The 24,802-nt window shown below is 50.7% G+C and overlaps 13 protein-coding genes across 13 annotated transcripts; 8 read left to right on the plus strand and 5 right to left on the minus strand.

Annotated features, from left to right (window-relative positions):
* Positions 1–129: 129 nt before the first annotated feature.
* Positions 130–955, minus strand: ASPSYDRAFT_36618 (SDR family NAD(P)-dependent oxidoreductase; the record flags this gene model as incomplete). The annotated part of the gene is made up of 2 exons (XM_040845447.1): positions 130–804; positions 863–955. 2 exons carry the CDS (start codon positions 953–955, stop codon positions 130–132), a joined length of 768 nt encoding a protein of 255 aa, XP_040696861.1.
* Positions 956–1,249: 294 nt separating this feature from the next.
* On the plus strand, positions 1,250–2,835 carry ASPSYDRAFT_51162 (NAD(P)-dependent alcohol dehydrogenase). The gene is made up of 3 exons (XM_040848235.1): positions 1,250–1,860; positions 1,914–2,446; positions 2,510–2,835. The coding sequence occupies exons 1-3, from the start codon at positions 1,593–1,595 to the stop codon at positions 2,783–2,785; spliced, it is 1,077 nt and encodes a 358-aa protein (XP_040696862.1). The 5' UTR covers positions 1,250–1,592; the 3' UTR covers positions 2,786–2,835.
* A 750-nt stretch (positions 2,836–3,585) lies between these two features.
* On the plus strand, positions 3,586–5,681 carry ASPSYDRAFT_62259 (sugar porter family MFS transporter; the record flags this gene model as incomplete). Its single annotated transcript, XM_040850097.1, has 8 exons — positions 3,586–3,648; positions 3,708–3,759; positions 3,816–4,071; positions 4,127–4,375; positions 4,434–4,675; positions 4,757–5,144; positions 5,232–5,362; positions 5,482–5,681. The coding sequence occupies 8 exons, from the start codon at positions 3,586–3,588 to the stop codon at positions 5,679–5,681; spliced, it is 1,581 nt and encodes a 526-aa protein (XP_040696863.1).
* Positions 5,682–5,877: 196 nt separating this feature from the next.
* ASPSYDRAFT_540484 (uncharacterized protein) lies at positions 5,878–7,219 on the minus strand. Its single transcript, XM_040848786.1, has 2 exons — positions 6,771–7,219; positions 5,878–6,712 (listed from the first exon to the last, which is right to left on the minus strand). Exons 1-2 carry the CDS (start codon positions 6,958–6,960, stop codon positions 6,066–6,068), a joined length of 837 nt encoding a protein of 278 aa, XP_040696864.1. The 5' UTR covers positions 6,961–7,219; the 3' UTR covers positions 5,878–6,065.
* Positions 7,220–7,803: 584 nt separating this feature from the next.
* ASPSYDRAFT_51164 (uncharacterized protein) lies at positions 7,804–12,006 on the plus strand. Its single transcript, XM_040848236.1, has 8 exons — positions 7,804–8,195; positions 8,249–8,313; positions 8,369–8,594; positions 8,647–8,709; positions 8,759–9,046; positions 9,109–9,367; positions 9,418–9,544; positions 9,594–12,006. Exons 1-8 carry the CDS (start codon positions 8,193–8,195, stop codon positions 11,839–11,841), a joined length of 3,279 nt encoding a protein of 1,092 aa, XP_040696865.1. The 5' UTR covers positions 7,804–8,192; the 3' UTR covers positions 11,842–12,006.
* Positions 12,007–12,279: 273 nt separating this feature from the next.
* Positions 12,280–12,749, plus strand: ASPSYDRAFT_94895 (4F5 domain protein; the record flags this gene model as incomplete). Its single annotated transcript, XM_040853043.1, has 3 exons — positions 12,280–12,342; positions 12,424–12,508; positions 12,703–12,749. 3 exons carry the CDS (start codon positions 12,280–12,282, stop codon positions 12,747–12,749), a joined length of 195 nt encoding a protein of 64 aa, XP_040696866.1.
* Positions 12,750–13,210: 461 nt separating this feature from the next.
* ASPSYDRAFT_36623 (uncharacterized protein) lies at positions 13,211–14,302 on the minus strand (the record flags this gene model as incomplete). Its single annotated transcript, XM_040845448.1, has 1 exon — positions 13,211–14,302. One exon carries the CDS (start codon positions 14,300–14,302, stop codon positions 13,211–13,213), a length of 1,092 nt encoding a protein of 363 aa, XP_040696867.1.
* A 332-nt stretch (positions 14,303–14,634) lies between these two features.
* Positions 14,635–15,367, plus strand: ASPSYDRAFT_36624 (guided entry of tail-anchored proteins factor 1; the record flags this gene model as incomplete). Its single annotated transcript, XM_040845449.1, has 3 exons — positions 14,635–14,721; positions 14,782–14,968; positions 15,045–15,367. 3 exons carry the CDS (start codon positions 14,635–14,637, stop codon positions 15,365–15,367), a joined length of 597 nt encoding a protein of 198 aa, XP_040696868.1.
* Positions 15,368–16,669: 1,302 nt separating this feature from the next.
* Positions 16,670–17,818, plus strand: ASPSYDRAFT_62264 (cation diffusion facilitator family transporter; the record flags this gene model as incomplete). Its single annotated transcript, XM_040850098.1, has 1 exon — positions 16,670–17,818. One exon carries the CDS (start codon positions 16,670–16,672, stop codon positions 17,816–17,818), a length of 1,149 nt encoding a protein of 382 aa, XP_040696869.1.
* A 158-nt stretch (positions 17,819–17,976) lies between these two features.
* Positions 17,977–19,578, plus strand: ASPSYDRAFT_540549 (uncharacterized protein). Its single transcript, XM_040848788.1, has 4 exons — positions 17,977–18,272; positions 18,357–19,192; positions 19,270–19,375; positions 19,421–19,578. Exons 1-4 carry the CDS (start codon positions 18,134–18,136, stop codon positions 19,558–19,560), a joined length of 1,221 nt encoding a protein of 406 aa, XP_040696870.1. The 5' UTR covers positions 17,977–18,133; the 3' UTR covers positions 19,561–19,578.
* An 18-nt stretch (positions 19,579–19,596) lies between these two features.
* On the minus strand, positions 19,597–21,624 carry ASPSYDRAFT_212835 (thiamine pyrophosphate-binding protein; the record flags this gene model as incomplete). The annotated part of the gene is made up of 4 exons (XM_040844054.1): positions 19,597–20,727; positions 20,781–20,977; positions 21,064–21,296; positions 21,368–21,624. The coding sequence occupies 4 exons, from the start codon at positions 21,622–21,624 to the stop codon at positions 19,597–19,599; spliced, it is 1,818 nt and encodes a 605-aa protein (XP_040696871.1).
* A 330-nt stretch (positions 21,625–21,954) lies between these two features.
* ASPSYDRAFT_163166 (uncharacterized protein) lies at positions 21,955–23,448 on the minus strand (the record flags this gene model as incomplete). Its single annotated transcript, XM_040843139.1, has 3 exons — positions 21,955–22,651; positions 22,707–23,358; positions 23,415–23,448. 3 exons carry the CDS (start codon positions 23,446–23,448, stop codon positions 21,955–21,957), a joined length of 1,383 nt encoding a protein of 460 aa, XP_040696872.1.
* Positions 23,449–23,606: 158 nt separating this feature from the next.
* ASPSYDRAFT_51169 (uncharacterized protein) lies at positions 23,607–24,691 on the plus strand. Its single transcript, XM_040848237.1, has 4 exons — positions 23,607–23,747; positions 23,804–23,980; positions 24,049–24,136; positions 24,199–24,691. The coding sequence occupies exons 1-4, from the start codon at positions 23,646–23,648 to the stop codon at positions 24,306–24,308; spliced, it is 477 nt and encodes a 158-aa protein (XP_040696873.1). The 5' UTR covers positions 23,607–23,645; the 3' UTR covers positions 24,309–24,691.
* Positions 24,692–24,802: the final 111 nt, after the last annotated feature.

The raw sequence follows: 24,802 nt of genomic DNA on the forward strand, positions 1-24,802 counted from the left end.
GGAAACGCAGCTCTCGTCCACGGCGGTTAGCTGTTGTAGATTTAGGGGTCAAAGGATTAAATAGTGTGCGATGAGTGTTATTGCCTTTGATTGTAGTCTATTATTATTGAACCAGATGTCTAGTCGAGTCTAGGTATACAATATGCCACCGTTTGCACAAATAACATCCCCAGTAACCCACCGAGACCGCTCTTCGGAAAGGAATGTGACAATATCACCGATATCTTCTACGGTACCGCATCGCTGTCCAGCAGGTACCTTCTTGTTTTCCTCCTCCATTCGAGCCAAGTGCACTGGGCCAGCGGCCTGATACATATCAGTGTCAACAGGCCCCGGGTTCACAGCGTTGACTGTCACGCCGTATTTATGCCCGAGCTCGGTCGCCCAGACTCTTGTTAACCCCTCGACAGCAGCTTTGCTGGCTGCGTAGACTGATTGTGTTGGATATCCGCCCCTTGCTGAGATAGACGACAGGTTGACTATACGCCCACCGCGACTGATAAATGGAAGCACAGCTTGTGTCATGAAGACAACCGCCTTGACATTCACGTCCATTAGGTGTGAGTAGATTTCCAGCGTCACCTCTTCAAGCGGTCTGTTGTCGCCTGCTCCGGCGTTATTGACCAGGATGTCGATATGGTCTGTCTTGAATGCAGCCAAAGTGGCTTTAATAATGGTGTCTGGCGCCGATACATCTGTCACGTTTGCTTGGATTGCAACAGAATCTTTGTTGTTGCCGCGGAGTTCTTCGACAAGGCTGTCGGCAGCAGTTTTGGACGAGGGAGAGACATAGTTGAAAGCGACCTATGTCGGTAAGCACCAATTCAAGGAGATACAGCAAAGAAGAGGCCTGGATACTCACTTTTGCGCCTTGCTTGCTTAAGCTACGAACAATCCCTGCTCCGATTCCTCTAGCTCCCCCAGTAACAATAGCAATCTTTCCCTCTAACGACATGGTGGTTTTCTGATTGCGGCGACGATGTCTCCCGCGTCAGTGTCATGTTGTATTCCGGTATTTAACTCCAGCAACAGAAAAACGTAGTTCCGAGATCCATCAACTTTGACCCCGAAGTGACTTCACTGCATCCACCGGGACCCTCTCGGGCCTGGTGCAAGTCGGGATCCCGCCGCGCCACACTCGGGGCTATCTCCGGGGATGCCAGCACATGCGTTCCTGTGACTCCAGAGAACCCATCGAAAAGCGGGTCGAGTGTTTTGACCGTCGTTGCATTGGAGAAACGTGGGGTATCTCTCTGGCATTCTGGCTGCATAAGTTGCCTCGAGCTGCCTGATTTTCCTTCTCGGAGTCTCGGATCTCTTGCTGGAATCTGCTCCACGCTATGCACTGCGGCACAATCTCCGAAACTCACTGCCAATGGAACATACTGGAGCTGGCCCCGAGTGCCCCTCGCCACGTTCCTATCTGTATCCCGCCGATTGATGAGTGATTGTAACTCGGGGCCCGTAGAATTATTCACCCCTCGCTAAACACGTAATCAGGGCCGTGCCTCGCTATATATACTCCGCAGGCACTACAAACACCATGCAACAACACTCATCATACTCACATTACATCACATCATATCGTCACCATGGACGTTTTCCAGAAAAAGCCTCAGAACATTGCCATTCACACAAGCCCTTCCCACGACCTCCGGGTAGCTGATTGTGAAGTGCCCAAGCTTGCTGCGGATGAGTGTCTAGTTCACGTCCGCGCAACAGGCATCTGCGGATCTGATGTTCATTTCTGGAAGCACGGCCGGATCGGCCCCATGATTGTGACGGGAGACAACGGCCTTGGACATGAAAGTGCCGGTATCGTCCTGCAGGTTGGCGACGCGGTAACCCGCTTTAAGCCCGGTAAGAGTGCATACTTCGGCTTCGTTTAGACTCGCTGCTAACGCGCGAAACAGGCGATCGGGTGGCTATGGAATGCGGCGTTCCCTGCTCAAAGCCGACTTGCGACTTCTGTCGTACGGGCAAGTACCACGCTTGTCCGGATGTGGTCTTTTTCTCTACACCTCCCCACCATGGTACCCTGAGAAGGTACCACGCTCATCCAGAAGCTTGGCTTCATCATCTCCCCGACCACGTATCATTCGAGGAAGGAGCCCTCCTTGAGCCTCTCACTGTTGCACTGGCTGGTATTGATCGCTCAGGGCTTCGTCTGGCGGATCCTCTTGTCATTTGCGGCGCTGGCCCCATTGGTCTTGTCACACTGCTAGCGGCCAACGCAGCGGGTGCGGCGCCAATTGTCATCACAGACATTGACGAGAACCGTCTCGCCAAGGCAAAGGAGCTAGTTCCTCGCGTACAGCCTATTCTAGTTCAGAAGCAAGAAACCCCGCAAGATCTGGGCGCTCGTATCGTCAAGGAGCTCGGACAGGAGGCGAAGCTGGTTCTTGAATGTACTGGTGTGGAGAGCAGTGTCCATGCAGGAATCTACGTAAGTTAGCCCCATTAGTATGACGGGTGCATCTCCGAATGATCTAACGCGTTTTGTTTCTAGGCCACTCGTTTCGGAGGTATGGTTTTCGTCATTGGTGTCGGAAAGGACTTCCAAAACATCCCCTTTATGCACATGTCGGCCAAGGAGATCGATCTGCGGTTCCAGTACCGCTACCATGACATCTACCCCAAGTCAATTGCCTTGGTCAATGCTGGCCTCATCGATCTGAAGCCATTGGTGTCACATCGATACAAGCTGGAGGAGGGACTTGAGGCATTTGCTACCGCTAGCAACCCTGCTGCCCGAGCCATCAAGGTGCAGATTATAGACGAATAGATAAGGGTGTCATAGAAAGAAATAAAGTTTTTGTTTTAATATATGTTGCTCCAATACTACCAGTAAGCCTGCTCAGTATGACCAGATATGTGACTTGGTGTAGTTGGAAAACAAACAAAAGAAACTCAACGGAGCAGCCATCTAAAGGTGCCCGTGCTAGTCAATATTACGAGTCAACACTAGACCTAAATTGGATTCTGCGTTGTGTCTCACTTGGATAAAGAGACTCACTCTCTGCCACTTTACTTTCTTGAACTCCACCCCTGAATGCAGCAAAAGATAAGTATCGGCAATCCGACAAAACGGAGAGCCCCCGAGTCCATGACGGGGCAGCGGGGATCCAAATACTATTATGCGGTCGATTCTCCGTGATTGGCCCGGATGAGGTTGGAATGGATCAGGGGGTGGATGATAGCAAGACAATACCAACATGGGGATATCCCGGAGTACTCGGGCTCCAATAATGGCCATCTTCTGCTTGGCGTTAAACATATCTCCTCTTCTTCCGGTAACTAGGTGGCGACCACGGAACTGAGTTAGAGCCTAGGAGGCAAGAGAGTCGATGAGGAATTCGCTCATAGTCAAGACGAAGGCTGTCCTGCCAACCCCATCTGGGGCTTAGCAGAGTGGGACCAAACTGGTCTGGGGTCATACAACTGGAGATCGAGGTGTAGTGCTGCCACTATGATGGCTCTATATAATGGCCGACCCCGAATGCCCAGATGGGCACTGCCTTCTGTAACGTGGAATCTCATATACCCGAGCTGTCGAATCTATACCTATCTCTTCATATCGGCATCATGGCGTGGACGAAAAAGCCCTACCTGGGATTTACTGGAGGATGGCTGACATTCTGGGTGTCCGTGAGTTATTCCCCTGACGACGTGTTTACGATGGGGTGCTGATGGGACTGTGAGCGTAGCTGGCTTGCGCGACTGATATGACTTTGTTTGGATACGACCAAGGTGTCTTCAGTATGTCTGATACTCCCATTCTTAATCCTTAAAAGGACTAACCGATGGATTCACAGGCGGTGTGGTTGTTACACCGGATTTCCTCGAGATCCATGACCTCGTTGGACCTACGAAGACAAAAGTCTTATCCACGGTTACCGCTATCTACGATGTCGGCTGTTTCCTCGGTGCTATGCTTGCCTTTACGGCGGGTGAAAGGTTGGGACGAAAGAAGACCATTCTCCTTGGAAGTCTGATCATGGCCATTGGGACAATTCTTAAGGCGTCATCCTACAGTTTGGCCCAGATGTTCGTGGGTCGAGTGGTGCTAGGGCAAGTATATTCAAGGACATCTGTACATATATATGGAGGCTAACAATAGCTGCAGTATCGGCAATGGTCTGAGTACTGCAACAGCGCCAGTCTGGCAAACAGAAACTGCACAGGCGAAATGGAGAGGAAAACTCGTTATCCTCGAACTAGGGCTCAACGTTGGTGGTTATTGCATTGTTAATTGGATCAACTACGGTCTATCTTTCCAAGGAGGGGCTATTGCGTGGCGTTTGCCTCTCGCCTTACAGCTTTTCTTCATCATCGTTCTGTTTGCAACCATTCCGTGGCTTCCAGAATCCCCAAGGTTGGTTTTTTACACGGCATCGAAAAGAGGGAAATGATCTAACGCAACGTGAATTCAGATGGCTCCTATCCCATGGCCATGACGATAAAGCCGTCGAGGTACTTGCATGTATCGAAGCCATGGACATCGACGACCCCTACATTCGAACCCAATACGATGAGATAAAATACAGCATCGCATACGAAAGAGACAACGCTGTCCGCTGGCGAGACCTTGTACGCCGGAACAAGACCGATAGCACAAAGACACTTCGTCGGCTGGTGCTCGGGGCCAGTACACAAGCGATCCAACAGTTTCAAGGTTTGTTTTATAACGGGATACCCATATTCAATGCTATTAGATCTCACAGGAACCTAGTCACTAACAGGCAATATCTTCAAGGTATCAACATCATGTCCTACTATTTGCCCACTGTTTTGATGAACTCCGTCGGTCTCTCAAACACCATGGCTCGGCTCCTAACAGCCTGTAACGCAACATCATACTTCATCTTCTCCTGCGTCGCCGTAACCATGATCGAACGTTTCGGCCGTCGAGGCCTAATGCTCCTCTCCGGATCAGGCCAATTCCTCTCCTTCCTCGTAATAACAATCCTACTTCGCTTCGCAACAACTGATCGCATATACGGCACCGCCTCAGTAGCTTTCTTCTTCCTCTACCACGTCGCCTTCGGAATGGGAATGCTTGGTGTCCCATGGCTATACCCAACTGAGATCAACTCATTGCCCATGAGAACAAAAGGAGCAGCCGTTGCAACGGCTACAAATTGGTACGCCATCTATCCACCCACGAACCCACCCAGTAGTACCTTCTTGCCCACTGAATAAGTCTAAACTAATATCTCTTCTACGCAAAGGATAACAAACTTCGCCATAGTCGAGATCACCCCGATCGGAATCCAGAATATTGGCTGGAAGTTCTGGATTGTCTGGACCGTCCTGAACGCAGTCTTCCTGCCGGTTATATACTTCTTCTATCCTGAAACTGGTTCGTACTGATCCACGTTTGCCCTACCTCCCAATCTAGTTCCATCCCGTCTACAAGTCACACACCTTATTCGTTCATTCCGAGTTGGTTTATACATATTCATACTGACATCATCAAAGCAAACCGCACACTAGAAGACATAGACGCGTATTACCGTTCCAACCCACCATTGATTGTTGTCGGAGACCCAGACGTCACCTCGACCAGACGCCCGCTCAAATACATCCAGCGCGAGGATGAGGAAGTTCAGAAGAGGGCAAAAGAAGCACACCTTACTGGTCCCAAATCTGATGGGGCGTGTGTGGAGCATGTGAATTAACAGTATCATTACAATTGGATGTTGTGCCTGTCTGGAGCTGAGAGGTCATGACCGTTCCTGTGATATCGCTATAACACACCAATGACACACCGACCTTCCAAATCGGATGAATAAGAGACCCAAGAAGAGAATTCTTTCATGTCACTTTGCTACAACCCATGCATTGTACAGAAAAAGAGAAAAGAAACAAGAAGTGCAATAAAGAGGGATACCTGAAGACAATAATATGCAAGGAGACAATAACATGCAACAAGATAAATAAAAGGACCATAAAATAATACTGCAATCGCTAATATAACTGATAGGTCAACGCCGCTTTTTTATTTCACCTCTCTCGGCTTCAATAGATGATGAAGACTTAGTGGGGTTCCCTTGCTAACGCGCTCATAAATAGTTGGGCTGTTGCATAGCCGGATGGTGAGCGAGATCTGGCATGGTGACTCCCGATGAATCTCGGGAGTACTTTGACGACGGTGCATAATCATTTGCACTGGGCATTCGCACCGGGTTGAGTGGTGGGGAGACTTTGATGGGGATGCGCGGCATGCTCGCTGCCGTTGAGGAGCGGCGAAGTGGAGGGCTTGATGTACTGTACGAAGGTAATATTTCTTCACGCTTGGTGCTGAGGCGAAATGATCGTTGACTGCATGTTCGTGAGGCAACCTTCTGCGGAGCAACGGCTCCATAGACACGCACGTGGCGTGCACTAACACCAAGATCGCGGTCTGCAAAAGCAAAGTTCTGTATGCCAATTAGTGTAAACCAAGGTGTAGGGGAAATGAGACTTACCGCGACAATATTTAGGGCACTGACAACGAGAGCCAATATTCCCGCTGATATGATGATTCTCCAAAATGTGAGCCCAAGCTCTTCTTGGCTTGTAGCCTTAGTATTGAGGTCGCCCAATGCTCCAATTCCAAGTATCAGCATTGCGAACGCTAGTGTGACAAATCCAGAGTCTTCGCCGAGGCATGGCCAGTGACGGTCAAAGTATCCGCGGAAGAATGGGAGTTCTGATACTAAGAGGAAAACTGGTCTCTGTTAGCAGGTCTATCAAGGAAAGCGGAGGTTGGAATAGAAAGCACTCACTGCAGACGCCAATTGCAATGGCGTGTCCGGCAGCTTCGAAAACGAAGAAACTTGTCAGAAGGTCAATCTTGACCAGCATGACCACATGGGCCGCAATCATATCAAGAAAGACGATGATGTTTATGACACGAAGTGCGTTGAGAATCACGTATCCTGGGCCAGCCAGAGATTCTTTCAACGAAGCCATCATAATTGCGGTTGTGCTTGATAGAAAAACGAGGAAAAGGGATACAACAATTAGTAGTACAATGCGAGCTCTAGCGTTATCTGGGATTTGTTCTCAGGAGATGCCTGTACTCTGTTGTAGAAGAAATGAAATAGACAGAAAGAGAGGCTCAAGGCGCTGGCCAGCAGCAAAAACCTGGTATTGAACAAACTGAAGGGAATAATTAAGAAGAGAAAGAACCACGAAGCTTTGTTAAGGCGTCAAGAGAGAAGGAGGGAGAGCCAGGGCGGTCCATGGCCACTGGGCAGGTGGGCGCTATTAATCCAGCCTGACACCGAGAACCCTATTGTGAAGCAGGCCCGATGAATCAACCACAAAGATAGCGGTGGGAGTCACAATGGGCTGAAAAGGGTCCTGAAACACAATGAAGGCCCATTGAGAATGCGAGTCCATTGATGTCCATTCATTTTAGCGCCAAGGGGGTTCCTTGTGTTTCTCTCCTGTAGCGCCGAGTGCTCTGAAGCTGTACTATGACCAAAATTTCACCGTTCTGAAAACCTCCCAACAGTAAAGAATGGAGCCACATCTTTCCTTTTCAGGCAGAGAACGACCCTGTTGGGATGTATTTGTTGCAGCTTAGATGCTTGAGATGAGGATGGAGTGGTTGAGAGGACGAGATGCTCTGTCGACTGAAACTCAGCGCCAAACGATTGGCCCCTGCTTCTTCCATTTTCCTCCTCTTCTCACCCTCGGCCCCGTCAGCCTTTCTCCATATCACATTTAATTTGTCGATTATTTTAGAACTACGGATACCCTAGGCTAATATGGGCGCTTAGGCTCTCCACGAGCATCCAGGGTCCTGCATTCGTTTTCGCAGTTGTCCAACTCCAAACTGTGTTGGTAGGGACTTGCTTGCTCCGAACGGCTCCGTCGGCAATCAAGTTCGAAATTATTATTGAAGCTTAGGTCTAATTTGATGTCTTCTCTGGGCAAAACTAATCCCGGGACCAAAGACTTCATCAATTCGCTGTCATGCACCATGACCAGTCCCCGCAGCAAGGCGTTTCTGCTATCTGCCCGATCCGCTCCTGCATGCAGCCGCCTGGAACCCCCACCCAGCAATTGGACGTTCCCATGCCTGTATTACTCACACTAAAGAGAGCAACCGGGGTGGAGAATCTTAAATATGGGCAGGCGCCTTTGCATGCTCAGCGGCCCAAGTCGGCCCACGACAAGGGGTTATACCATCAGCTGCTATGGTAAGTCCAGAAGTTACCATAAGACCGCATTAACCTATATTAATGCATTCCAGACTGATATTCCGCAATCTGATACTTTTCTGCGCACACTCGTGCCAGGAAAGAATCCCAAGGTCGAGTAAGATTCTGCCTTGGTCGTATCTAAGCAGTAGATGTGCTCATATTTCACATAGTATTGTCGCAATTCATGGACTCAATCCCAAAAACAAGGAACGCCATGCCGAGCGGACGTGGGAGCTGGATGGGAAGATATGGCTGAGGGATTTTCTCCCCAGCCAGCTATCCCAGGCTAGAATACTACTCTTCGGATATAACGCCAGTGTCAGTATTCAATCTTCATCCGCAGGGGTACGCGAGCAAGCACAGAATTTACTTAGCAGGCTGTCGATTGAGAGACAGGTACGTAATGATATGTACTGTGAATTTATGGAACCTCATCCAAGGGAAATAGGGCTGCGAGCTCCGACCTATCATGTTTATTGCCCATAGTCTGGGTGGTATAGTAGTCAAAGAGGTATATTACCTATCATTTTACATATAGAGACCGGTTCTGACATCTCCAGGCACTGGTGCAAGCCAAACTTGGACGAATCTACAGCTCCATTTCAACAGCAACGTACGGTATAGCCTTTTTCGGCACTCCTCATCGTGGAAGCCATCTGGCAAAGATAGGAGAGACCATTGCAAAAGCTGTGAGGGCATTCCTCCGGACCCAGAACAATACCTTTATCAACGCATTGAAAGAGAACGACCTGTACGCCAATGAGCTTTCAGCAAATTTCGAACAGTTATTAGAAGATTATAAGTATATAAATTTCTATGAGACTTTGCCCTTGAGAAGCCTTGGAATTGTGAGTTACTCATGAACGCCCAGCAGAAGCCCATCATCTCCCTAACCGCTTTGGTCATCCAGATTGTCGAGAAAAAGTCCGCAACATTTGGTCTCCCCGACTCACGCGAGATAACAGTAGCTTTAGCCGGTGACCATGAAAGTATCTGTCGATATCGAAGCGAAGATGATGATAGATATAGACACGTCTCGGGGCTCATTACCAGATTTGCTGCCATAGCGATGAGAGAGTGTGACGAGGTGTCACTGTTTGGGTATCCCAGCGCCGGTTCAACTTTGGCGGGATCAACTCTGGCTGACGAAGAACCCAAATCTAAAATATGTAGGTTGGTTTGATACGACCCTGAGACCCAATACTCACGGCTATGTTAGGCATGATCCCATTTGAGCGGAACCCAGGGTTTGTTGACCGTGGGCCTATCCTCAGCCAGCTTAATGAATTGATTGTACCCATCGGTACAAGCCCTCGGGTTGCGCTTTTCGGCCTAGGGGGAGTAGGGTAAGCTTACATTTATGGATGTTCCTAGAAATTATGCTGAACTGCCCAGGAAATCCCAAATTGCTATAGAATTTGCTCACCAGATCGGGACCAAATCCCAACCATCAGTTTTCTGGGTCAGCGCGAGTAGCATTGATCGCTTTCGCGAAGGTTACAATGCGATCTTCGATGAGCACGTCTCGTCGGACCCAGACACCAAATGTGATAAGCTTATATGTGTCAAAGACTGGCTTGAGAAGGAACACGATGATTGGTTATTGATCGTTGATAATGCAGATGAAACCTGCCTTTTCGAACCAAGCAAGAAGGGAAAGCAGCCTGATGCGAACCAAGCAATCCTAGAGTTCCTCCCGGAAAGCAAACATGGAGCTATTCTCGTGACAACACGGAATAGAGCAGCTGGCGTTAAGTTCACCAAGGGTGTAGCCAACGCCGTTATAGAAGTTAAGCCTATGTCCAGCGAAGAGTCAAAGAACCTCATCAAGAACAATGTGACAGACCACGTTCTTGAGGAGTGCGAAATGGATGAACTTGCTGGCTTGCTAGGTCACCTGCCACTGGCCATAGTCCAAGCTGCTGCCTTCATGCAAGAAAATTCAATGAGCATCGGCGAATATATAGAACTATACAACGACAGCGAGGAGACAAGCATGGATCTTCTTTGCGAGCCATTCGAGACCCTAGGACGGGACACCGGAGTCCCAAATGCGGTTGCTACAACATTGATAGTCTCAATCGATCAAATCAAGGAAAGGGACCCTAAGGCAATCGAGATACTTAACCTCATCGCGTTCCTTGACCGAAATGTTGTTCCTAAAAGCCTCATTCAGCACAGGATAAAACGTCCTCTGGATTTGACAAAAGCTCTCGGAATACTGAAAGCCTTCTCTCTGATTGTGGCCACAGATGAAAAGGGAAACTTTTCTTTCCATCGATTGGTGCAATTGGTACTGCGAAAATGGCTGATACTTGATGAGAAGTATGAAGAAAAATCGATACAGGCCATGGAACTGCTTGACGAGGTGTACCGCGATGCAACGTTCGAGCATTGGGGTATTTGTGCAACTTATCTTCCACACGCCCAGTCAGTTCTGTCAATTATCCCTGAAGTCCATGGTGAAGTCCGAAGAAAGCGAATCCACCTTCAGGAAGGGATAGCCTATTACCTCTGGTCGCAAGGATACTACCAAGAATCAGAGAAGCTAGATGTACTGATTGTTGAGGAGAAAAAGCGGGAGTTCGGCCCTGAGCATCCCGAAACCTTAGAAAGCATTACTGGTCTAGCTGCAACCTACGATGACCAAGGAAGATGGGCTGAAGCCGAGGAGTTGGATTCGTTTGTTCTTGAGGTTAGACGGAAAACCCTGGGCTCGCGCGATCGCCTCACGCTCAACACTATGGCGAACCTGGCAACGACATACATGTCTCAGGACAGGCCAGAAGAGGCTGAAAAGCTTAGGGTGGAGATATATGAGACTTCAAAGTCGGAGTTTGGAGCAGATGATGAGGACACAATCACTGCGATGGCAAGCTTGGGGAGTCTTTATCATGACCGAGGAAAAGTGGTAGAAGCAGCCGGCCTGGTACAGTGTGCCCTAGCTTGGAGAACTAAGGTTCATGGTCCCGAGCATAAGGACTCCCTAGTCTGTGCAAGCACCCTTGCGAAGATATATCAAGCACAGGGTAAACTACAAGAAGCCGAAGAACTCGCTGTCCGGACCTTGACCGTGTCGGAAGCTGTCCTGGGCCCGCAACACCCAGAGACGTGGGCCCGGAAGGCAATGACCGCTAACATTTACTTGGAGCGAATGAAAGTAGATATGGCCAAATCGTTATACTTGGAGATACTAGAGGAAAAAGAGAGCGGAAATGCCTCTCCTCACAGTATCTTCGAGTCAAAATTGCGCCTTGCCGATGTCTATCGAGCCAAAGATGACGCTAAAAGAGTGGAGGAACTAGAGAGTGAAGCATTCAATGGAAGCATTGAAGCGCTAGGGCCTGACCATCCGTTCACCCTGAATTGCCTCTATTTCTTAGCTGTCACTTACAAGCAATACGGAAGAGACACCGAAGCAATCCGCCTGATGACCTATACTACCCACAAGGAGGAAAAGCTCCTAGGGCCCTATCATGATAGTACACTAAAGTCCTTCCATATGTTAAGAGAGTGGTGTGGAGATGATGCAGCTATACAGAAGCTTCTGGATATTGAATCGGAGGGAAACGAGTCAATTTCCATCGAACATTGGACCATGGTTGAGGGGCCGGAAAAAATGCAAGTTCTTGCTGTGCCTTGATATACATAATTAGCGGAATGGATTATATTATCTAGTAACGAATTGGCTGCAATTTGCGAATAATACATAAGTTGGAGGCTTGTAGCCCTCAGCGATATTGGCGGAAGTCTGAGAATACTTTGCCCTCCTGTGGTTGTATACCGGCAAGTGCCAAATAGAATACAAGAATACTGGTAAATATTTTATATACGCTAAAACCCGTAATTTCAAGGTGATCAGTCTTAACAAAGCTAGCCGTTCGAAAATAGACAAGCCAAGACCCTTAGCATGAGGGAGTTTTATTTGCCCCTACAGAATTACCATCCAATGAAATGCATGCAGAGCTTGCACGGCCTCAGCTGGCAAACTCAGATCCATCCTATCCTTATCCCCAGACGGTGAACACGTTAAACTCTACCATCAAAAGTCCGAGGAACAAAAAAACCTAATCCATACAAAATGACTCGTGGAAACCAAAGAGACCGAGACCGCGAGAAGCAGCGCAAGAAAGCCGGCGCAGAGGTACGAAATTTGCTCAGCCTTGCTCGACCCCTTTCGTGCTCGAATTCCCTCACCACTGACTGCTTTCTTATCTCAATGTAGAAATCTGCAAATACGCTATCCGGGACCGAATTCGCTCGCAAGAAAGAAGATGATGCTGCAAAGATGCGTGCAAAGCAAGCAAAGGGTATGTTCAAATGCTCTTGTCGCAGGATGGATGGCTTTTTGTTCTCCCCGCCCGCGGACCCTGGCATAGTCTCGAGAACAAAGAACTGAACCAGACTGCTGGGCCGCTTTCCTTATGATTATTCGCTGCTCTGCCGTAACCAAGTCTTTGGAGATGAGAGCTAAATGCTAACTCGGACGTTTTCTCACCAATAGCCGACGCGAAGAAAGCCGCTGAAGGCCTAGCAGGGAAGAAGAAATGACACCTGCCTTGTGCCTGAGACGACGTCAAATTTCCCCGATCGAACTTTTTGGATAGACGAACCTATACTTTGACCCTCCCAGTCGTTCGTTCCTCAGCGAGAGCGCGCCTGGATTGTTATATAAGTGTTTTGGTTATCTCTTGGATATCTGCCCTATTATCCTTACTTGGACTACGCATTCCAGAACATATATACGGCTTGGGGTCTCGATATGATAAATAAGGGTTAGGGCTGGCTGGGACAACATTCATCGAAGGGTCAAAGTATTCACATCTGGAGGTGATCTCGGAGTCCAGGCTAAGACATGTGCATTGCTTTTGACGATAGCTACGCTTGATTGTTAGCGAGGCGTTTAATGAAGATCTGAAGCGTTTGGTTTAATTATAGCGACTTTTCTGATTAGACTAGATATGGGTATATATGCTGGATAGAGCAGGAGACCGGCTTAGGGCTTAACCTGGTTACGCGGGTGGTATATGTGTGAACTGTGGGCTTTGGGACCAGTGAATGCGTGCCCTACCAAGCCACGTCTTCCATGATGGGCCGGCCTTAATCTCGCCCTGCTGCGGGCTGTCTGACAAGGCACAGTCGCGCAAGGCACTCCATGGGTATGCTGGTGAATCTCCCAGAGATTCAAGCAGGTTGAATTTCCTGTTCGCCAGGTCGATGAAAGTCCAAATGCTTTCGCGCTCCCAGTCGGTATCCAGAGCATAACGAACCATTCTGGTGACAGTCTCAAGCCGAAGAGCGGCATCTGGAACAGCATCCAGCAGATAGAGCAGGAACATCAGGCCTGATATATCACCTGGATGCAAAATGCACCAGTCTAGTGTAGGTCTGACGATGAACTGTGCTAGTTGAACACTCCATGCTTCGCTATTTTCTTGACCTAGCTCAGATAGTATGCGGTGCATTTGTCGAATGTAGCTGAAGGCGTAGTAGTTTCGGGGATGTAGCTCTCCTGCTCTTAGCGCAATAGACAGCTCGCCTTGAAGTATTTCTTGGACACCCTGGAAGTCTGGCTTCCGCAGTCGGATGACCTGCAACTGAATCCATTGACGATGATGCCAGAGTGTCGGCGACTTCGTATGGCGATGGAGCGGGGAGCAGAGGAACGTTGTCATCAAGGAGAGTTCGATGTTCAAGGCATGGATAAGTGCCTCCTCATCCGAATTGAATAGGGCGCTTAGCCGTTTCTTTCTCCAGTTACATGCCGTCAGATGCTCGCAATCGAAGAGGAGGATGATTTCGGAGGCAACTGCGACGCCCTTATTCGCATCCTCGCCGTGGACCTCGTGGTTTGAGCTTCCTGAAAAAGTAGCGCCGCCGGTATAATTAGGGTTCGCCTTCAAACTGTCGAAAAATATTTGTCGCGCAGTTACAAACGCCTGTACTAGGTACTTTTTCGAGACTCCGACCGCGCCATCATCTTCAAGAATGGGACCAAGCCCCGGCAGTAGGATCTCGAATTCAAGGATGCGGCCGCCTCTGGTCGTGAAAATGCGGGCCAGGTCTCGAAAGGCATCGGTCGGCGGCGGACATTTGGCTGTCATTGAGGAGCCTGTTGCATGGTGGTGGTTGAGCTCCCCGCTGGTCTCGGCCGGAGATCAGAAACGCCGCCCGCCGAAGATCTGGCAGTTCGCTGCCAACCGTGACAACGTCATTTTGCGTTACCCAAGCTTCGTCGCCAGCTTTCAGCTTCGCCCAGAACTGTCGCTGCTTCTCGCTAGCAGATCTGTGGACTTGTGTCATTGCAAGCTCTTGCAATACTGTAGCAGTCGATACTGCAGTGCCGGCGTGTGCGAATTTTGGTCTCCTTCGCTTCGTGTCTCCACAAACACAACCACTCGAATCCAACCATCGACTACATTGACGCCTCGCAACCATGATTCCCCTCATCTGGACGATCCTGGTGCTCCATGTTGTCATCTTCCTGGTGAACACCATTGGCGCGACAACCATTGACAGCCTGGTGCGCATTTTCCCCGTCCCTCATTGAGGCATGCACACACATCTAACAAAGTTGCTGCAGATATGGAATATCTACCTGAGACTCCCCACATCGTTGCAACAAACCGCCCAGGAACAAAGAAAACTGAAGCGCGAGGTAGTCCAGCTCAAGCGGGAGATGAACAATACCAGCTCGCAGGATGAATTCGCAAAGTGGGCTAAACTGCGGCGACGACACGACAAGGCGCTGTGCGATTACGAGGCTCTGAGTATGTTTCGACCTCTACGGTTCTACAAAGCTTGGATTTTGGAATTAGACTAACGTGTATTACTTCCAACGTGCAGACCAGGAACTGTCCTCGAAGAAATCCTCGTTCGACTGGTTCATCAAGACCGCGCGTTGGCTCAGCACGACGGGCGTCAAGATCTTCATCCAGTTCCGATACTCCAAGACCCCTGTCTTTGCCCTCCCTGGCGGCTGGCTTCCTTACCCTGTTGAATGGGTATTGTCGTTCCCTCGTGCTCCGCAAGGTTCGGTGAGCGTTCAGGTTTGGAACAGTGTGTGCGCGACGGCAGTTACGGTCATTGCCGAGATCATCACGGGAGCGGTTCTACAGATCCAGGGGAAAGTGCAGGCTGTTCCTGCTACGGCTAAGAAGACGCAATGATTGATGTTTTCATTTAATTTTACTTGGGAGTTGGTAAGATATTGAACTAGCAGAGGTAAATAATAAAAAAAGTTAAGAATTATGACACAATGCAATGGTATATGTTCGTCAGATAAGAAACAATCGTTTATCGTCAACGACCCCATACCGAAGTAGGAGTTTCAGTGCTTGACTCTATGATTGGTATATCATCATTTGAACCACCACATTAGTGTTCGGAGGGTAGGGGTGTATATATAAACGGATGCATGGGTATGGGGAAATATTGAAGAGGAGTAAATCAAGAGTCCGGCCCCTTCGACAGAGCATCTGCAACAGCACCTCCAAGGACATCTCAAAGAGGCACTCGTCACCGCTTTCAATAAGCTACAGACTCGGAAGAGAGAAAAAAAAGTGAACTCCTCGCCTCAAGAATGAGCCCCATTGAGTTACCCAGTTCCAACATAGAACCGAGCAATCGCATGACTATCCAAACACGACGAAAGGCAACCCAATAAACCCCTCTCCGAGACCAGTCCACACCACCATTGTATCCACCCCAAAGGGCGTCGGGCACAGACTCGGCACCGGGAGGGAATAGGGCAGTAAGCCGCTATCAAATTGCTTTTATGGCGGCGCGTTTCCGCAATGCCTGACCGACTTTGTAAAAAAGAAAGGACAGGGTGTCCGGGGACTTTCTCCCAAAGCGGGCTCTTCTCAGATGAGAAGAGTAGAGAATTAAGGAATTCTCTGTGTGTAAGCTTTGAATGCGATCCTTTGAGCGAGGAGTTGGGAAAGAGAAAGAAAAGAATTCAACGTTGGAAATTTCTTTGGCATTTGGTGGAGCTTGAGGTCATGTGATGGGTTAGCTTCTTTGGGTTAGAGCGAATTTGTGGTCCACCAGAATAAACAAGAGCTCTACTTCTACTCAGTCAGCTGCAACTGCGCGGCAGCGTGATCGATGGGCATTGCACGTGGGATGGATTGTCTGAACCCGTAAGTAGTATCGACTGCCTGTACCATTGATGGAGCTCTAAGCGGGGCTTTGAAAATATATGAACAAGGTTTCTCCTTTCCAATGTCAGTAAATCAATACGCAAGATAAACCTAGTTCTAAGTAATGGAACACCGGTAACTGGGTTAGAGGATTCCAGAGCCCCAGTTCTGGCTGGTGTATTGTGTTAGACCTGATCCAATACTGAATCAGTTGGATCTGAACGGCTGAAGTGGCACAGCTGTTATGCCAAGCAGGCAGAGATAATAGGATAAGTTACCAAGATCTGATGACTCCTCTTCCAACTCATCAGACAACCGTCAGTAAACATGGCGACCTCCGAAGACCATGAATCCACTGCGGCCAACTACGCTTCGTCGGCCGATCCTCTGAACTTGAAGAGTCACATTAAACCGCTCTCTGACATCCAGCAGACTCCGGCCAACACTCGCCGTCGCCGTACTCCCGCATACGCCATATTCAGTTCTGGCGACTCAAAGACAACAAAATACTACAAACGCCAGAATAAGCATATCGAGCATCTGCTCAAGCCGGTCCACGACCACGTCCGCGATGCCAAGGAGCAGGATATCTCCAACAAGCTCCAGCTGCGCATCGCGGTCTGGGGATCCTTCATCGCCAACATCTTCCTNTCCGGCCTGCAGCTCTACGGCGCCATCGCCTCTGGATCGCTCTCGCTCTTCACCACAATGGCCGACTCCATCTTCGACCCCCTATCGAACGTCACCCTGATCCTGTGTAACCGCGCCGCCAAAAAGGGAAACATACCGCAGTACCCCGTCGGCAAGGCCCGCATCGAGAATCTCGGCAACATCTACTTCTCCTTCATCATGATGGCCGTATCACTCATCCTCATCGCCTTTTCCTGCCAGAGCCTCACCGAGGGCGGCGAAACCGCCTTCCACCTCCCCTCCGTCATCGCCGTCACCATCGCCTTCGGCGTCAAGCTCGGCCTCTTCTTGTACTGCTGGGCGCTCCGCAACAAGTACTCCCAAGTGCGCATCCTCTGGGAAGACCACCGCAACGACCTTTTCATCAACGGCTTCGGCATCCTGACCTCGGTCGGCGGCTCCAAGCTCAAATGGTGGATCGACCCCATGGGCGCCATCATTCTCTCCGTCCTTATCTTCTCGCTATGGCTGCACACTTCCATTGGCGAATGCAAGCTCCTCATCGGCGTCAGCGCCGAGCCCGAGATTCTTAACGTGATTACTTATATCTCCATGACGCACCACACCGCCGTCCAGGCTGTGGATACGGTGGGTGCTTACCACGCTGGCCCCCGTCTTATTGTTGAGGTTGACGTCGTCATGGACCCGATGAATACCCTGAAGCGGTGCCATGATATCTCGGAGGATCTGCAGGATAAGCTGGAGAGCTTGCCGAATGTGGATCGTGCGTTTGTCCATATTGATTACGAGACGACGCATCGGCCGGAGCATGCGAAGAAGTTGTAGTGCTGCATATTTCTGTTCGTATCGATTAGCCTATATATGGCGCGTACAAGCCACAACGCCCTACCCGGCGCACAAAAGTAACTCAAAAAGCATAATCAAAAATAGAGAAATAATCATCTTGTCTAGTCTGTCTTTAATCTCCACCCTCGTCAGCCGAGGGCCGGATCGACAAGCTGAGGAGAAAGTGAGGGGAAGCATCGGACGAAGCTGGAGATAGCCGAGTATGAACAACATCTCCATCTATGTAAATCCACAACTCAAGATAAACACAACTCCGAATCTGTAGTAGAGACAGTGATTGGTAGTAGAAACAACATGCGCGCCGCCCAATTCTACGCCGCAGGCGACATCCGCATCGAAAACATCCCACCCCCAGAACCAAGCGACGACAGCGTCCTGGTCGAGGTCGAGTGGTGCGGGATTTGCGGGAGTGATTTGAATGAGTATATTCGCGGTACTTCCACTTATCTATTTTGAGCTCTTATCATGAATAGTTCATAGTAATTCTTACGGAGATGCTAACTAACCGACCCTGCAGGCCCCTTCGCAATCCCCAACGCCAAAACAGGCCCGCACCCACTCACAAATGCGCTTCTGCCCGTGACGATGGGGCACGAGTTCACAGGGCGGATCGTGCAGGTCCCAGACTCTGCCTCTGGCTCTGTCTCTGGCAATACAAATAAACCCCTACGCAAAGGCCAAGCCGTCATCGTCGACCCGCGCATCTACTGCTCCGCCTGCACACCCTGCAGTCAAGCCGCAGCGACAAACAGCTGCGAGAAGCTCGGGTTCATGGGCATTTCGGGCGGCGGCGGCGGTCTCTCGGAGGTTGTCTCTGTGAGGGCCGATCATGTACATGTTCTCTCCGAACCTGAGCCATCAGACAGGAATGGGAACCAGGATGGTGATAATAATGATACTTCAATAGATCTAGCGGCCGCGGCCCTGATCGAGCCGCTGGCTGTTGCGTGGCATGCGCTTGAGATTTTCCTCTCTATCGCCGCGGCGCAGTTTGGTCTGTCTGACAAAAACTGCGGAGTTGACTTGAAGGACGTGCCTGTCCTGGTTACAGGTGCTGGGCCGGTTGGTGTTGCCATGGTGTTCGTGCTTAGGGCTCGGGGCGCGACGCAGATCTTTGTGTCTGAGACGTCGGCGGCGAGGAGGGAGATGGTCCGGGAGACTGGGATTGTGAGTGGGATATTTGATCCGAGTGTTGATGATGTTCCGGAGAGGTGCAGGGGTGAGACTGCAGATGGAAAGGGCGTTGGTGTTGTCTTTGATTGTGCGGGTGCGCAGGCTGGGTTCCAGGCTGGCTGTGAGAGTCTGAGGTTCAGGGGGGTTTATGTGAATCTGGCGGTGCCGAAGGGGGCGCCGGTATGTTAACAGCCTATCTTACTACACCCTTTCTTAACCCTTCTGGATGCAAGAGGAGGCTATGCTGACGCTGGCAGTTTACGCTTCCACTGGGCCCGTTTTTGTGGAAGGATCTTATCTACAAGTGTTCGTTGGCGTATGACGAACGGGACTTCCAGATGACGGTCGATGCATTTGTGTCTGGTGAGTTATCTGCCCATATATGGTTGACCAGTCTAACAGAACCAGGACGCTTCAAAGGCGTGGAAAAGATGATAACCAAACGCGTTATACTGGAAGATGTAGTGGAGAAAGGGTTCGAAGAGCTGGTCAAGCCAAACGACCATATAAAGATTCTTGCTACACCAAAGCACGCCAATATCAAATAAACACTGAATCGTAGCTAGCAATATGACATACCTAACCTAATCCTTGTAATAAGCCCGCGGGATATTATCATAATAAGGCACAACCACCAAATTCGGATCCTCAGTGCGTCCCACCATCATCTCCGTCACAGGATGAATGGGTTTACTATCCACAACCAACTCAACACACGCAGGACCCTTCGCAGAAACAGCAACTCGAACAGCCCCCTCCACATCCTCAACCTTTAACACCTTTACGCCCCGATTCCCCAGCCCCCTCGAAACCGCATCATACCCCGTAACAGCCGACAGCGCACTAACAGGCCTCGCCGGGTTCTCCTCCCCATACACCAGCTCCTGCCCATTCGAACTCATGCCCCAGCAGTAATTGTTCACCACAACAGTAAGCACGTCAAGCCCCAGCCGCGCATAAGTATCCAGCTCCATGAAATGGAACCCGGCCGAGCCGTCGCCGTGCAGGTTGATCACTTTCTTACCCGGGGCCGCAACGGCAGCGCCAAGGGCGTATCCGAATCCGTTTCCGAGGAAGCCCAGGGCGCCGGTGGACTTGAGCATTGCGGAGGGGGAGGCGAGGTGGGCTACGGCGCCGGCCCAGAGGGCGCATTCGCCCCCGTCCGTGACAAGGATGGGTGATTGGTCGTGCAGTGAGGCGAAGAAGGCCTTTAGGGCGTGGTAGGGGTGCATGCGGCCGGATGGGCTTGTTGGGGCCTCGTTCTCATAGGGCGATGGGAGGTATTGCAGGGTTATTGCTGTCTTCACCCAGTCTTTGTCGACGGGGGTCGGGGTCGGGGTCGGGGTCGGGGTCTGTGGAAGGAGTTGGGCGTTGAGGGCGGCAACGAACTGGCCTATGTCTGAGATGACGCCGAGGTCAACGGGGAGGGTGCGGCCGATTTCGCCGCCGTCGACGTCGACGTGAATGAGTTTGCATTTCTCGTGCGGTGGGATTATGGCGCCGCTGCGGCCTCCGAGGAACATTCCTGTTCGTGCGCCGAGGAGGAGGATGAGGTCTGGTTGGGGGTTGTTGAGGGCAGCGAGGAGACCGAGTTTGTCGGCGCCGCCGCCGTAGAATTTGCATTCTGTCGCGAGGGTCGAGGAGCGGGTGCATTTTTGAGTATCGAAGATGGGGATGTTGGTTTCGTTGGAGAGGTGGACGAGTTGTGTTGTTGTCTGTCCGTGTTAGCCCTAATTGTAGTTGGATGGTCAATGTAAGGCGAGTGTACCTCGTTCGACTGCCCTCCACTGCCGATAATTACAGCCGGTCGGCTTGCAGAACGAAGCAGACTGACGGCCTCTTTAACAGCCTCGACATGAGGTCCTGGGGCATAAAAAGGAGGAGACGAGATCGATCCCCACGAGATGAGCTTCTCATGGACGGGCGTAAACAGCACATCAATCGGGAAGTCAAGCAGAACGGGGCCTGGGCTTGTTAGTATTTCACTACGTCTTGTTCGATTGCGAGAATGCAACAAAACTATGAATGATCTATCTGCAAGAAATACTTACCAGGCGCCCCAGCCAACGCAGTCCTCGCAGCCAACGAAACGATCCGCGGCGCATCCTCAGGATTCGTCACCCGGTGCGCGAACTTGGTCAGCGGCCTCGAAACAACAACCTGGTCGACAATCCCCTGGAGCGAGTTGTTCTCCGCGTCTCGCAGCGGCGGCGACGACGTGATGCAAAGTATGGGCGAGCGGTCTGCAAGCGCTGTTGCGAGGCCGGGGATGCCATTGGAGAATCTACACGTTCAGCCTCTCCCCTACCAACTACCAACAAGGTACTTTATTCAAAGAAAAGATCGGCAACACACCCACTGTTAGCCGTGACGAAACAAACACCAAGCTTCTGCGCGATCTTTGCGTAGCCCTCGGCTGCCTGCACAGCGGCGGTTTCGTGGCGCGTATCGACCAGTCGGATCCCGGTGGACTCGCAGCCCATTAGAAACGCATCGAGATGGCCGCCGTGCAGGCCAAAGGCGACTTCGGTGCCGATGTGTTTGAGGGCTTGGGCGAGGAGGTCGCCTCCTGTGAGTTCGCGAGTTGTGGGGTGAGTGAGAGGGAATGGCATTGTACTTGGTTGGGAAATAAGACTGGTTTGTGGATGTGAAGACTATACTGAAGGCTATAAAACTGCACTCAAAACAGACTGTTGCATCGGCTGATATAGTTGTTTGCGGGGGATTACCGAGGAAGCAATGAGGGGTGCGGGGTTATAGACATCTTACTGAGTCGTGGACTACCTAAGAAAAGAAATAATACATCAAATTAACCGAGTCATGCAGGCCAGGCAAATGACGTAGGTTAATTTCTGAGCAATGGCAAACGGAAATGCTGACAACCGTAGACTCCGAATCAATTAACCCTAAGCGATTTTGTGGTGAAATACAAAGAGTATCATCTAGGCCTTGGCCTTGGTCTTCTTCGCCTTCTTGGGCTTGGTAGCCGGCGACGCAGCCTCCTTGGGCTTGGGCGACTCAGCAGGAGCCTCTGCCTCTGTTGTCTTCTTCTTCTTGTTGTCCTTCTTCGACTTCTTGGGGGTATCATCCGTCTTCTCGACCTTCTCAGGCTCGGCTGGTGCCTCGATAGCCTTAGCCTGCTCACCACCCTCAACAGCCTTGGCTTCTTCAGCCTCACCCTCAATAGCCTTCTGCACAGGGACATCGTCCACGCTCTTCAACTCTGGAAGTTTAAAGTCATACCCCAGCTCCTTCATCTTCTCGGCCTTGGCAAGCCGTCGCTTCTGCTCCTGCTCGATGTTCTTCGTCCACTTGGCGCGGGTCTTGCCCTTGTTCAAACGCTTCTGCTCAATTCGGTTCCACGGCGTAGTCTTGAAGCGGCGGTTGGCACCCTTCCAGAGCTCTGGGTGTACCTGCTCCGCCGGCACGTACTTGCATTTCAGGATGTGGCCGTACATCAGGTAGTTATCCATGGTAGCGGCGACGATCTTGGCGACGGACTCGGATCCGAATTCAATGAAGGCGTAGTGCTTTGAGCGACCAGTGATACGGTTGCGCGACAAACGCAGGCGAGTGATCTCGCCAAACTGTGTAAAGTAAGACCGCATTTGGTGCTCATAGAAACCGTGAGGAATACGTCTGGAAAATGGTTAGAGGACCGCATAAAATGTGCGAAGACGGAAGGAGTACTAACCCGACGTAGACAACTCCGGGCTTTTCTGAAGTCTCAGATTTGTTCTGTTTTTGCAGCTTGAGGATCTTGCGCTTTGCCTTCTTGGAGTCGGGGATCTTGGGGACCGGAGCTTCGGGGTCGACGGCCTCATCTCCAAACTCGTCTTCGTCACCGCTGCTCTCGAAGCCCCGAATCAGGGCAGTAGTCTGATCATCATCATCTTCTTCTTCTTCTCCTTCGCTCTCGGCGTTCAATGCAACTCCCTCGCCCTCCGAATCTTCGGAATCGCTAGGCACGATCTCAACCTTCTTCGCCGCCTTCTTACCAGCCTTGGCAGCCTTTTCCTTGACGGGAGCAGCTGTACCATTTTCTTGCTTGGTCTTCTTTGCGCTGGGCTTGCTCTTGGTCTCCTTCTCGGCAGTCTTCTTCGCGGGGGCGCTCGCCTCGGCGTCGCTGTCCTCATCACTCATATAATCAGCCGCACGCTTGCGGGGCTTGACTGGTCTGGGTGCGTCGCCATTGGGCTTTGGCTTCGAAGCCTTTTCCTCTTTAGCCGAGCCATTGGCCTTATTTTTCTTCAGAATAGACTTGGGCGCTTCCTGCACCGGTTCAGCGGCTTTGGCCTCGACCTTCTTCGTCTTCTTCACGGGCACATCGGCGGTCGCAACGGCGGCTACGAGCATCAGTAACTGGGACAACCGTAAAACAAAAAAAGAAAAATATACATACCCTTGCGCTTCTTGTCTTTCTTATCGGGAGCCATTGTCACACTAGTAGCAATTTGATGGATTATGTTGATTCTGCACCGAGCGGGAACTTTTTTTTGCTGAAAATTATTTTTCGAGCTGCAGAATCGCAAGGCGGTGAGGACCACTCCGCCTTCCCTTGCTTGGCCTTGCTCCACTCCGCGCCTCATCAACAACGCGAACATCGGACCAGCAACAGCTAACTGCAGATGTCATGGGGAAGAACAAGGGTGCTGCTAAGGCCCTAACTCAGGAGGAAATCTGGGACGACTCCGCCCTTGTTCAGAGCTGGGATGAAGCAGTCGAAGAATACAAGGTGAGCTGCTCCTGGCACGTGACTTGCCTACAGTTTGACTGAGATTGTTTTTATAGCTCTACCACAGCATTCACGCCAAGGGTGAGAATGTCGAAGATGTCCTGAGAGAGGCCCAGGAAGCTGCAGAGGCCGAGTCGGCGCCTGCTTTGTCCTGGGCCCCGGTTGAGAAAGACGACGACATGGCCGATGCCGATGCCGCTGAGCCCGCTGCAGCTGAAACGCATGCTCAGCAGGTATGTTCTTTGTCTTTCTGTCTTTCTCTGACTCCGTTTGATTGTAGCAATCACTGACTCGAATATAGACGACAAATGGGCCTGCGCAGACAGAACCAGAACCCATGGCGGGTGCTCCCCAGGCGCCTCCCATGCCGTTTCCCGCTTTCCCGCAAGGTAAGCTGAAAACCTGGTCACGCACCTGTTTGTTTGAGATGGCTTACTGACGAGCCATTTAGGCCAAGATGAAGGGTTGAAAAACCTTATGATGGCCTGGTATTACGCTGGGTATTATACAGCCCAGTACGAGGAGCAGCAACGGGCGAGCCAGAACAGCAAGAGCTCGTGAAGCCCAAGAGTTGGAGAAGACCCCTATCTCAATTTGGATGAATCAATTGGAACAGTCCTCTTTCTAAAATGACATTCCGTATCCCCGCCGCTGAGCGCGCGGGATGATGGGACTCGTTTGCTCGAGTCGGCCAGCACTGTTACCCAACAAACGACGGAACCGAGAGCCTGGACTGGACAAGTCGAAACGCAGCGACATGTCAATTTCTTGAAATTTTGTTTGCCTGAGATTTGGATGATTGGTTGATGGACGAGTATGGATAGAGGCCACTAGCGTTTGAGCGAATCTCGGCCATTCGGGACTGATATACTTGTCTCAGTATTCCATCGTAGTCGATCGCGAGATGTGTATAATTCTAAGAAATTGAATCTGTATATTCCCGATGCCCCCTTCTAAATGTCTCACTTGCTTGTAACCGGTATCACTCAATATTGCACCGACATGTGCAAGTTTCTAATATCAACCAGCCCGTCATACAGATCCAAACGCAGTCA

This window comes from Aspergillus sydowii (genome assembly GCF_001890705.1).
Source record: "Aspergillus sydowii CBS 593.65 unplaced genomic scaffold ASPSYscaffold_17, whole genome shotgun sequence".
NCBI classification, from domain to species: Eukaryota; Fungi; Ascomycota; class Eurotiomycetes; order Eurotiales; family Aspergillaceae; genus Aspergillus; species Aspergillus sydowii.

Coding starts and splice junctions, on each gene's coding strand:
- ASPSYDRAFT_51162 (XM_040848235.1), top strand. CDS start 1,593: ATGGACGTTTTCCAGAAAAAGCCTCAGAACATTGCCATTCACACAAGC. Junction 1,861..1,913: donor GGTAACCCGCTTTAAGCCCG/GTAAGAGTGCAT, acceptor CGCGCGAAACAG/GCGATCGGGTGGCTATGGAA. Junction 2,447..2,509: donor GTGTCCATGCAGGAATCTAC/GTAAGTTAGCCC, acceptor TTTTGTTTCTAG/GCCACTCGTTTCGGAGGTAT.
- ASPSYDRAFT_540484 (XM_040848786.1), bottom strand. CDS start 6,960: ATGATGGCTTCGTTGAAAGAATCTCTGGCTGGCCCAGGATACGTGATT. Junction 6,713..6,770: donor CATTGCAATTGGCGTCTGCA/GTGAGTGCTTTC, acceptor AACAGAGACCAG/TTTTCCTCTTAGTATCAGAA.
- ASPSYDRAFT_51164 (XM_040848236.1), top strand. Junction 8,314..8,368: donor GGAAAGAATCCCAAGGTCGA/GTAAGATTCTGC, acceptor TATTTCACATAG/TATTGTCGCAATTCATGGAC. Junction 9,368..9,417: donor AGAACCCAAATCTAAAATAT/GTAGGTTGGTTT, acceptor CGGCTATGTTAG/GCATGATCCCATTTGAGCGG.
- ASPSYDRAFT_540549 (XM_040848788.1), top strand. CDS start 18,134: ATGCGCGCCGCCCAATTCTACGCCGCAGGCGACATCCGCATCGAAAAC. Junction 18,273..18,356: donor TTTGAATGAGTATATTCGCG/GTACTTCCACTT, acceptor CCGACCCTGCAG/GCCCCTTCGCAATCCCCAAC. Junction 19,193..19,269: donor CGGTGCCGAAGGGGGCGCCG/GTATGTTAACAG, acceptor TGACGCTGGCAG/TTTACGCTTCCACTGGGCCC.
- ASPSYDRAFT_51169 (XM_040848237.1), top strand. CDS start 23,646: ATGGGGAAGAACAAGGGTGCTGCTAAGGCCCTAACTCAGGAGGAAATC. Junction 23,748..23,803: donor AAGCAGTCGAAGAATACAAG/GTGAGCTGCTCC, acceptor TTGTTTTTATAG/CTCTACCACAGCATTCACGC. Junction 23,981..24,048: donor CTGAAACGCATGCTCAGCAG/GTATGTTCTTTG, acceptor ACTCGAATATAG/ACGACAAATGGGCCTGCGCA.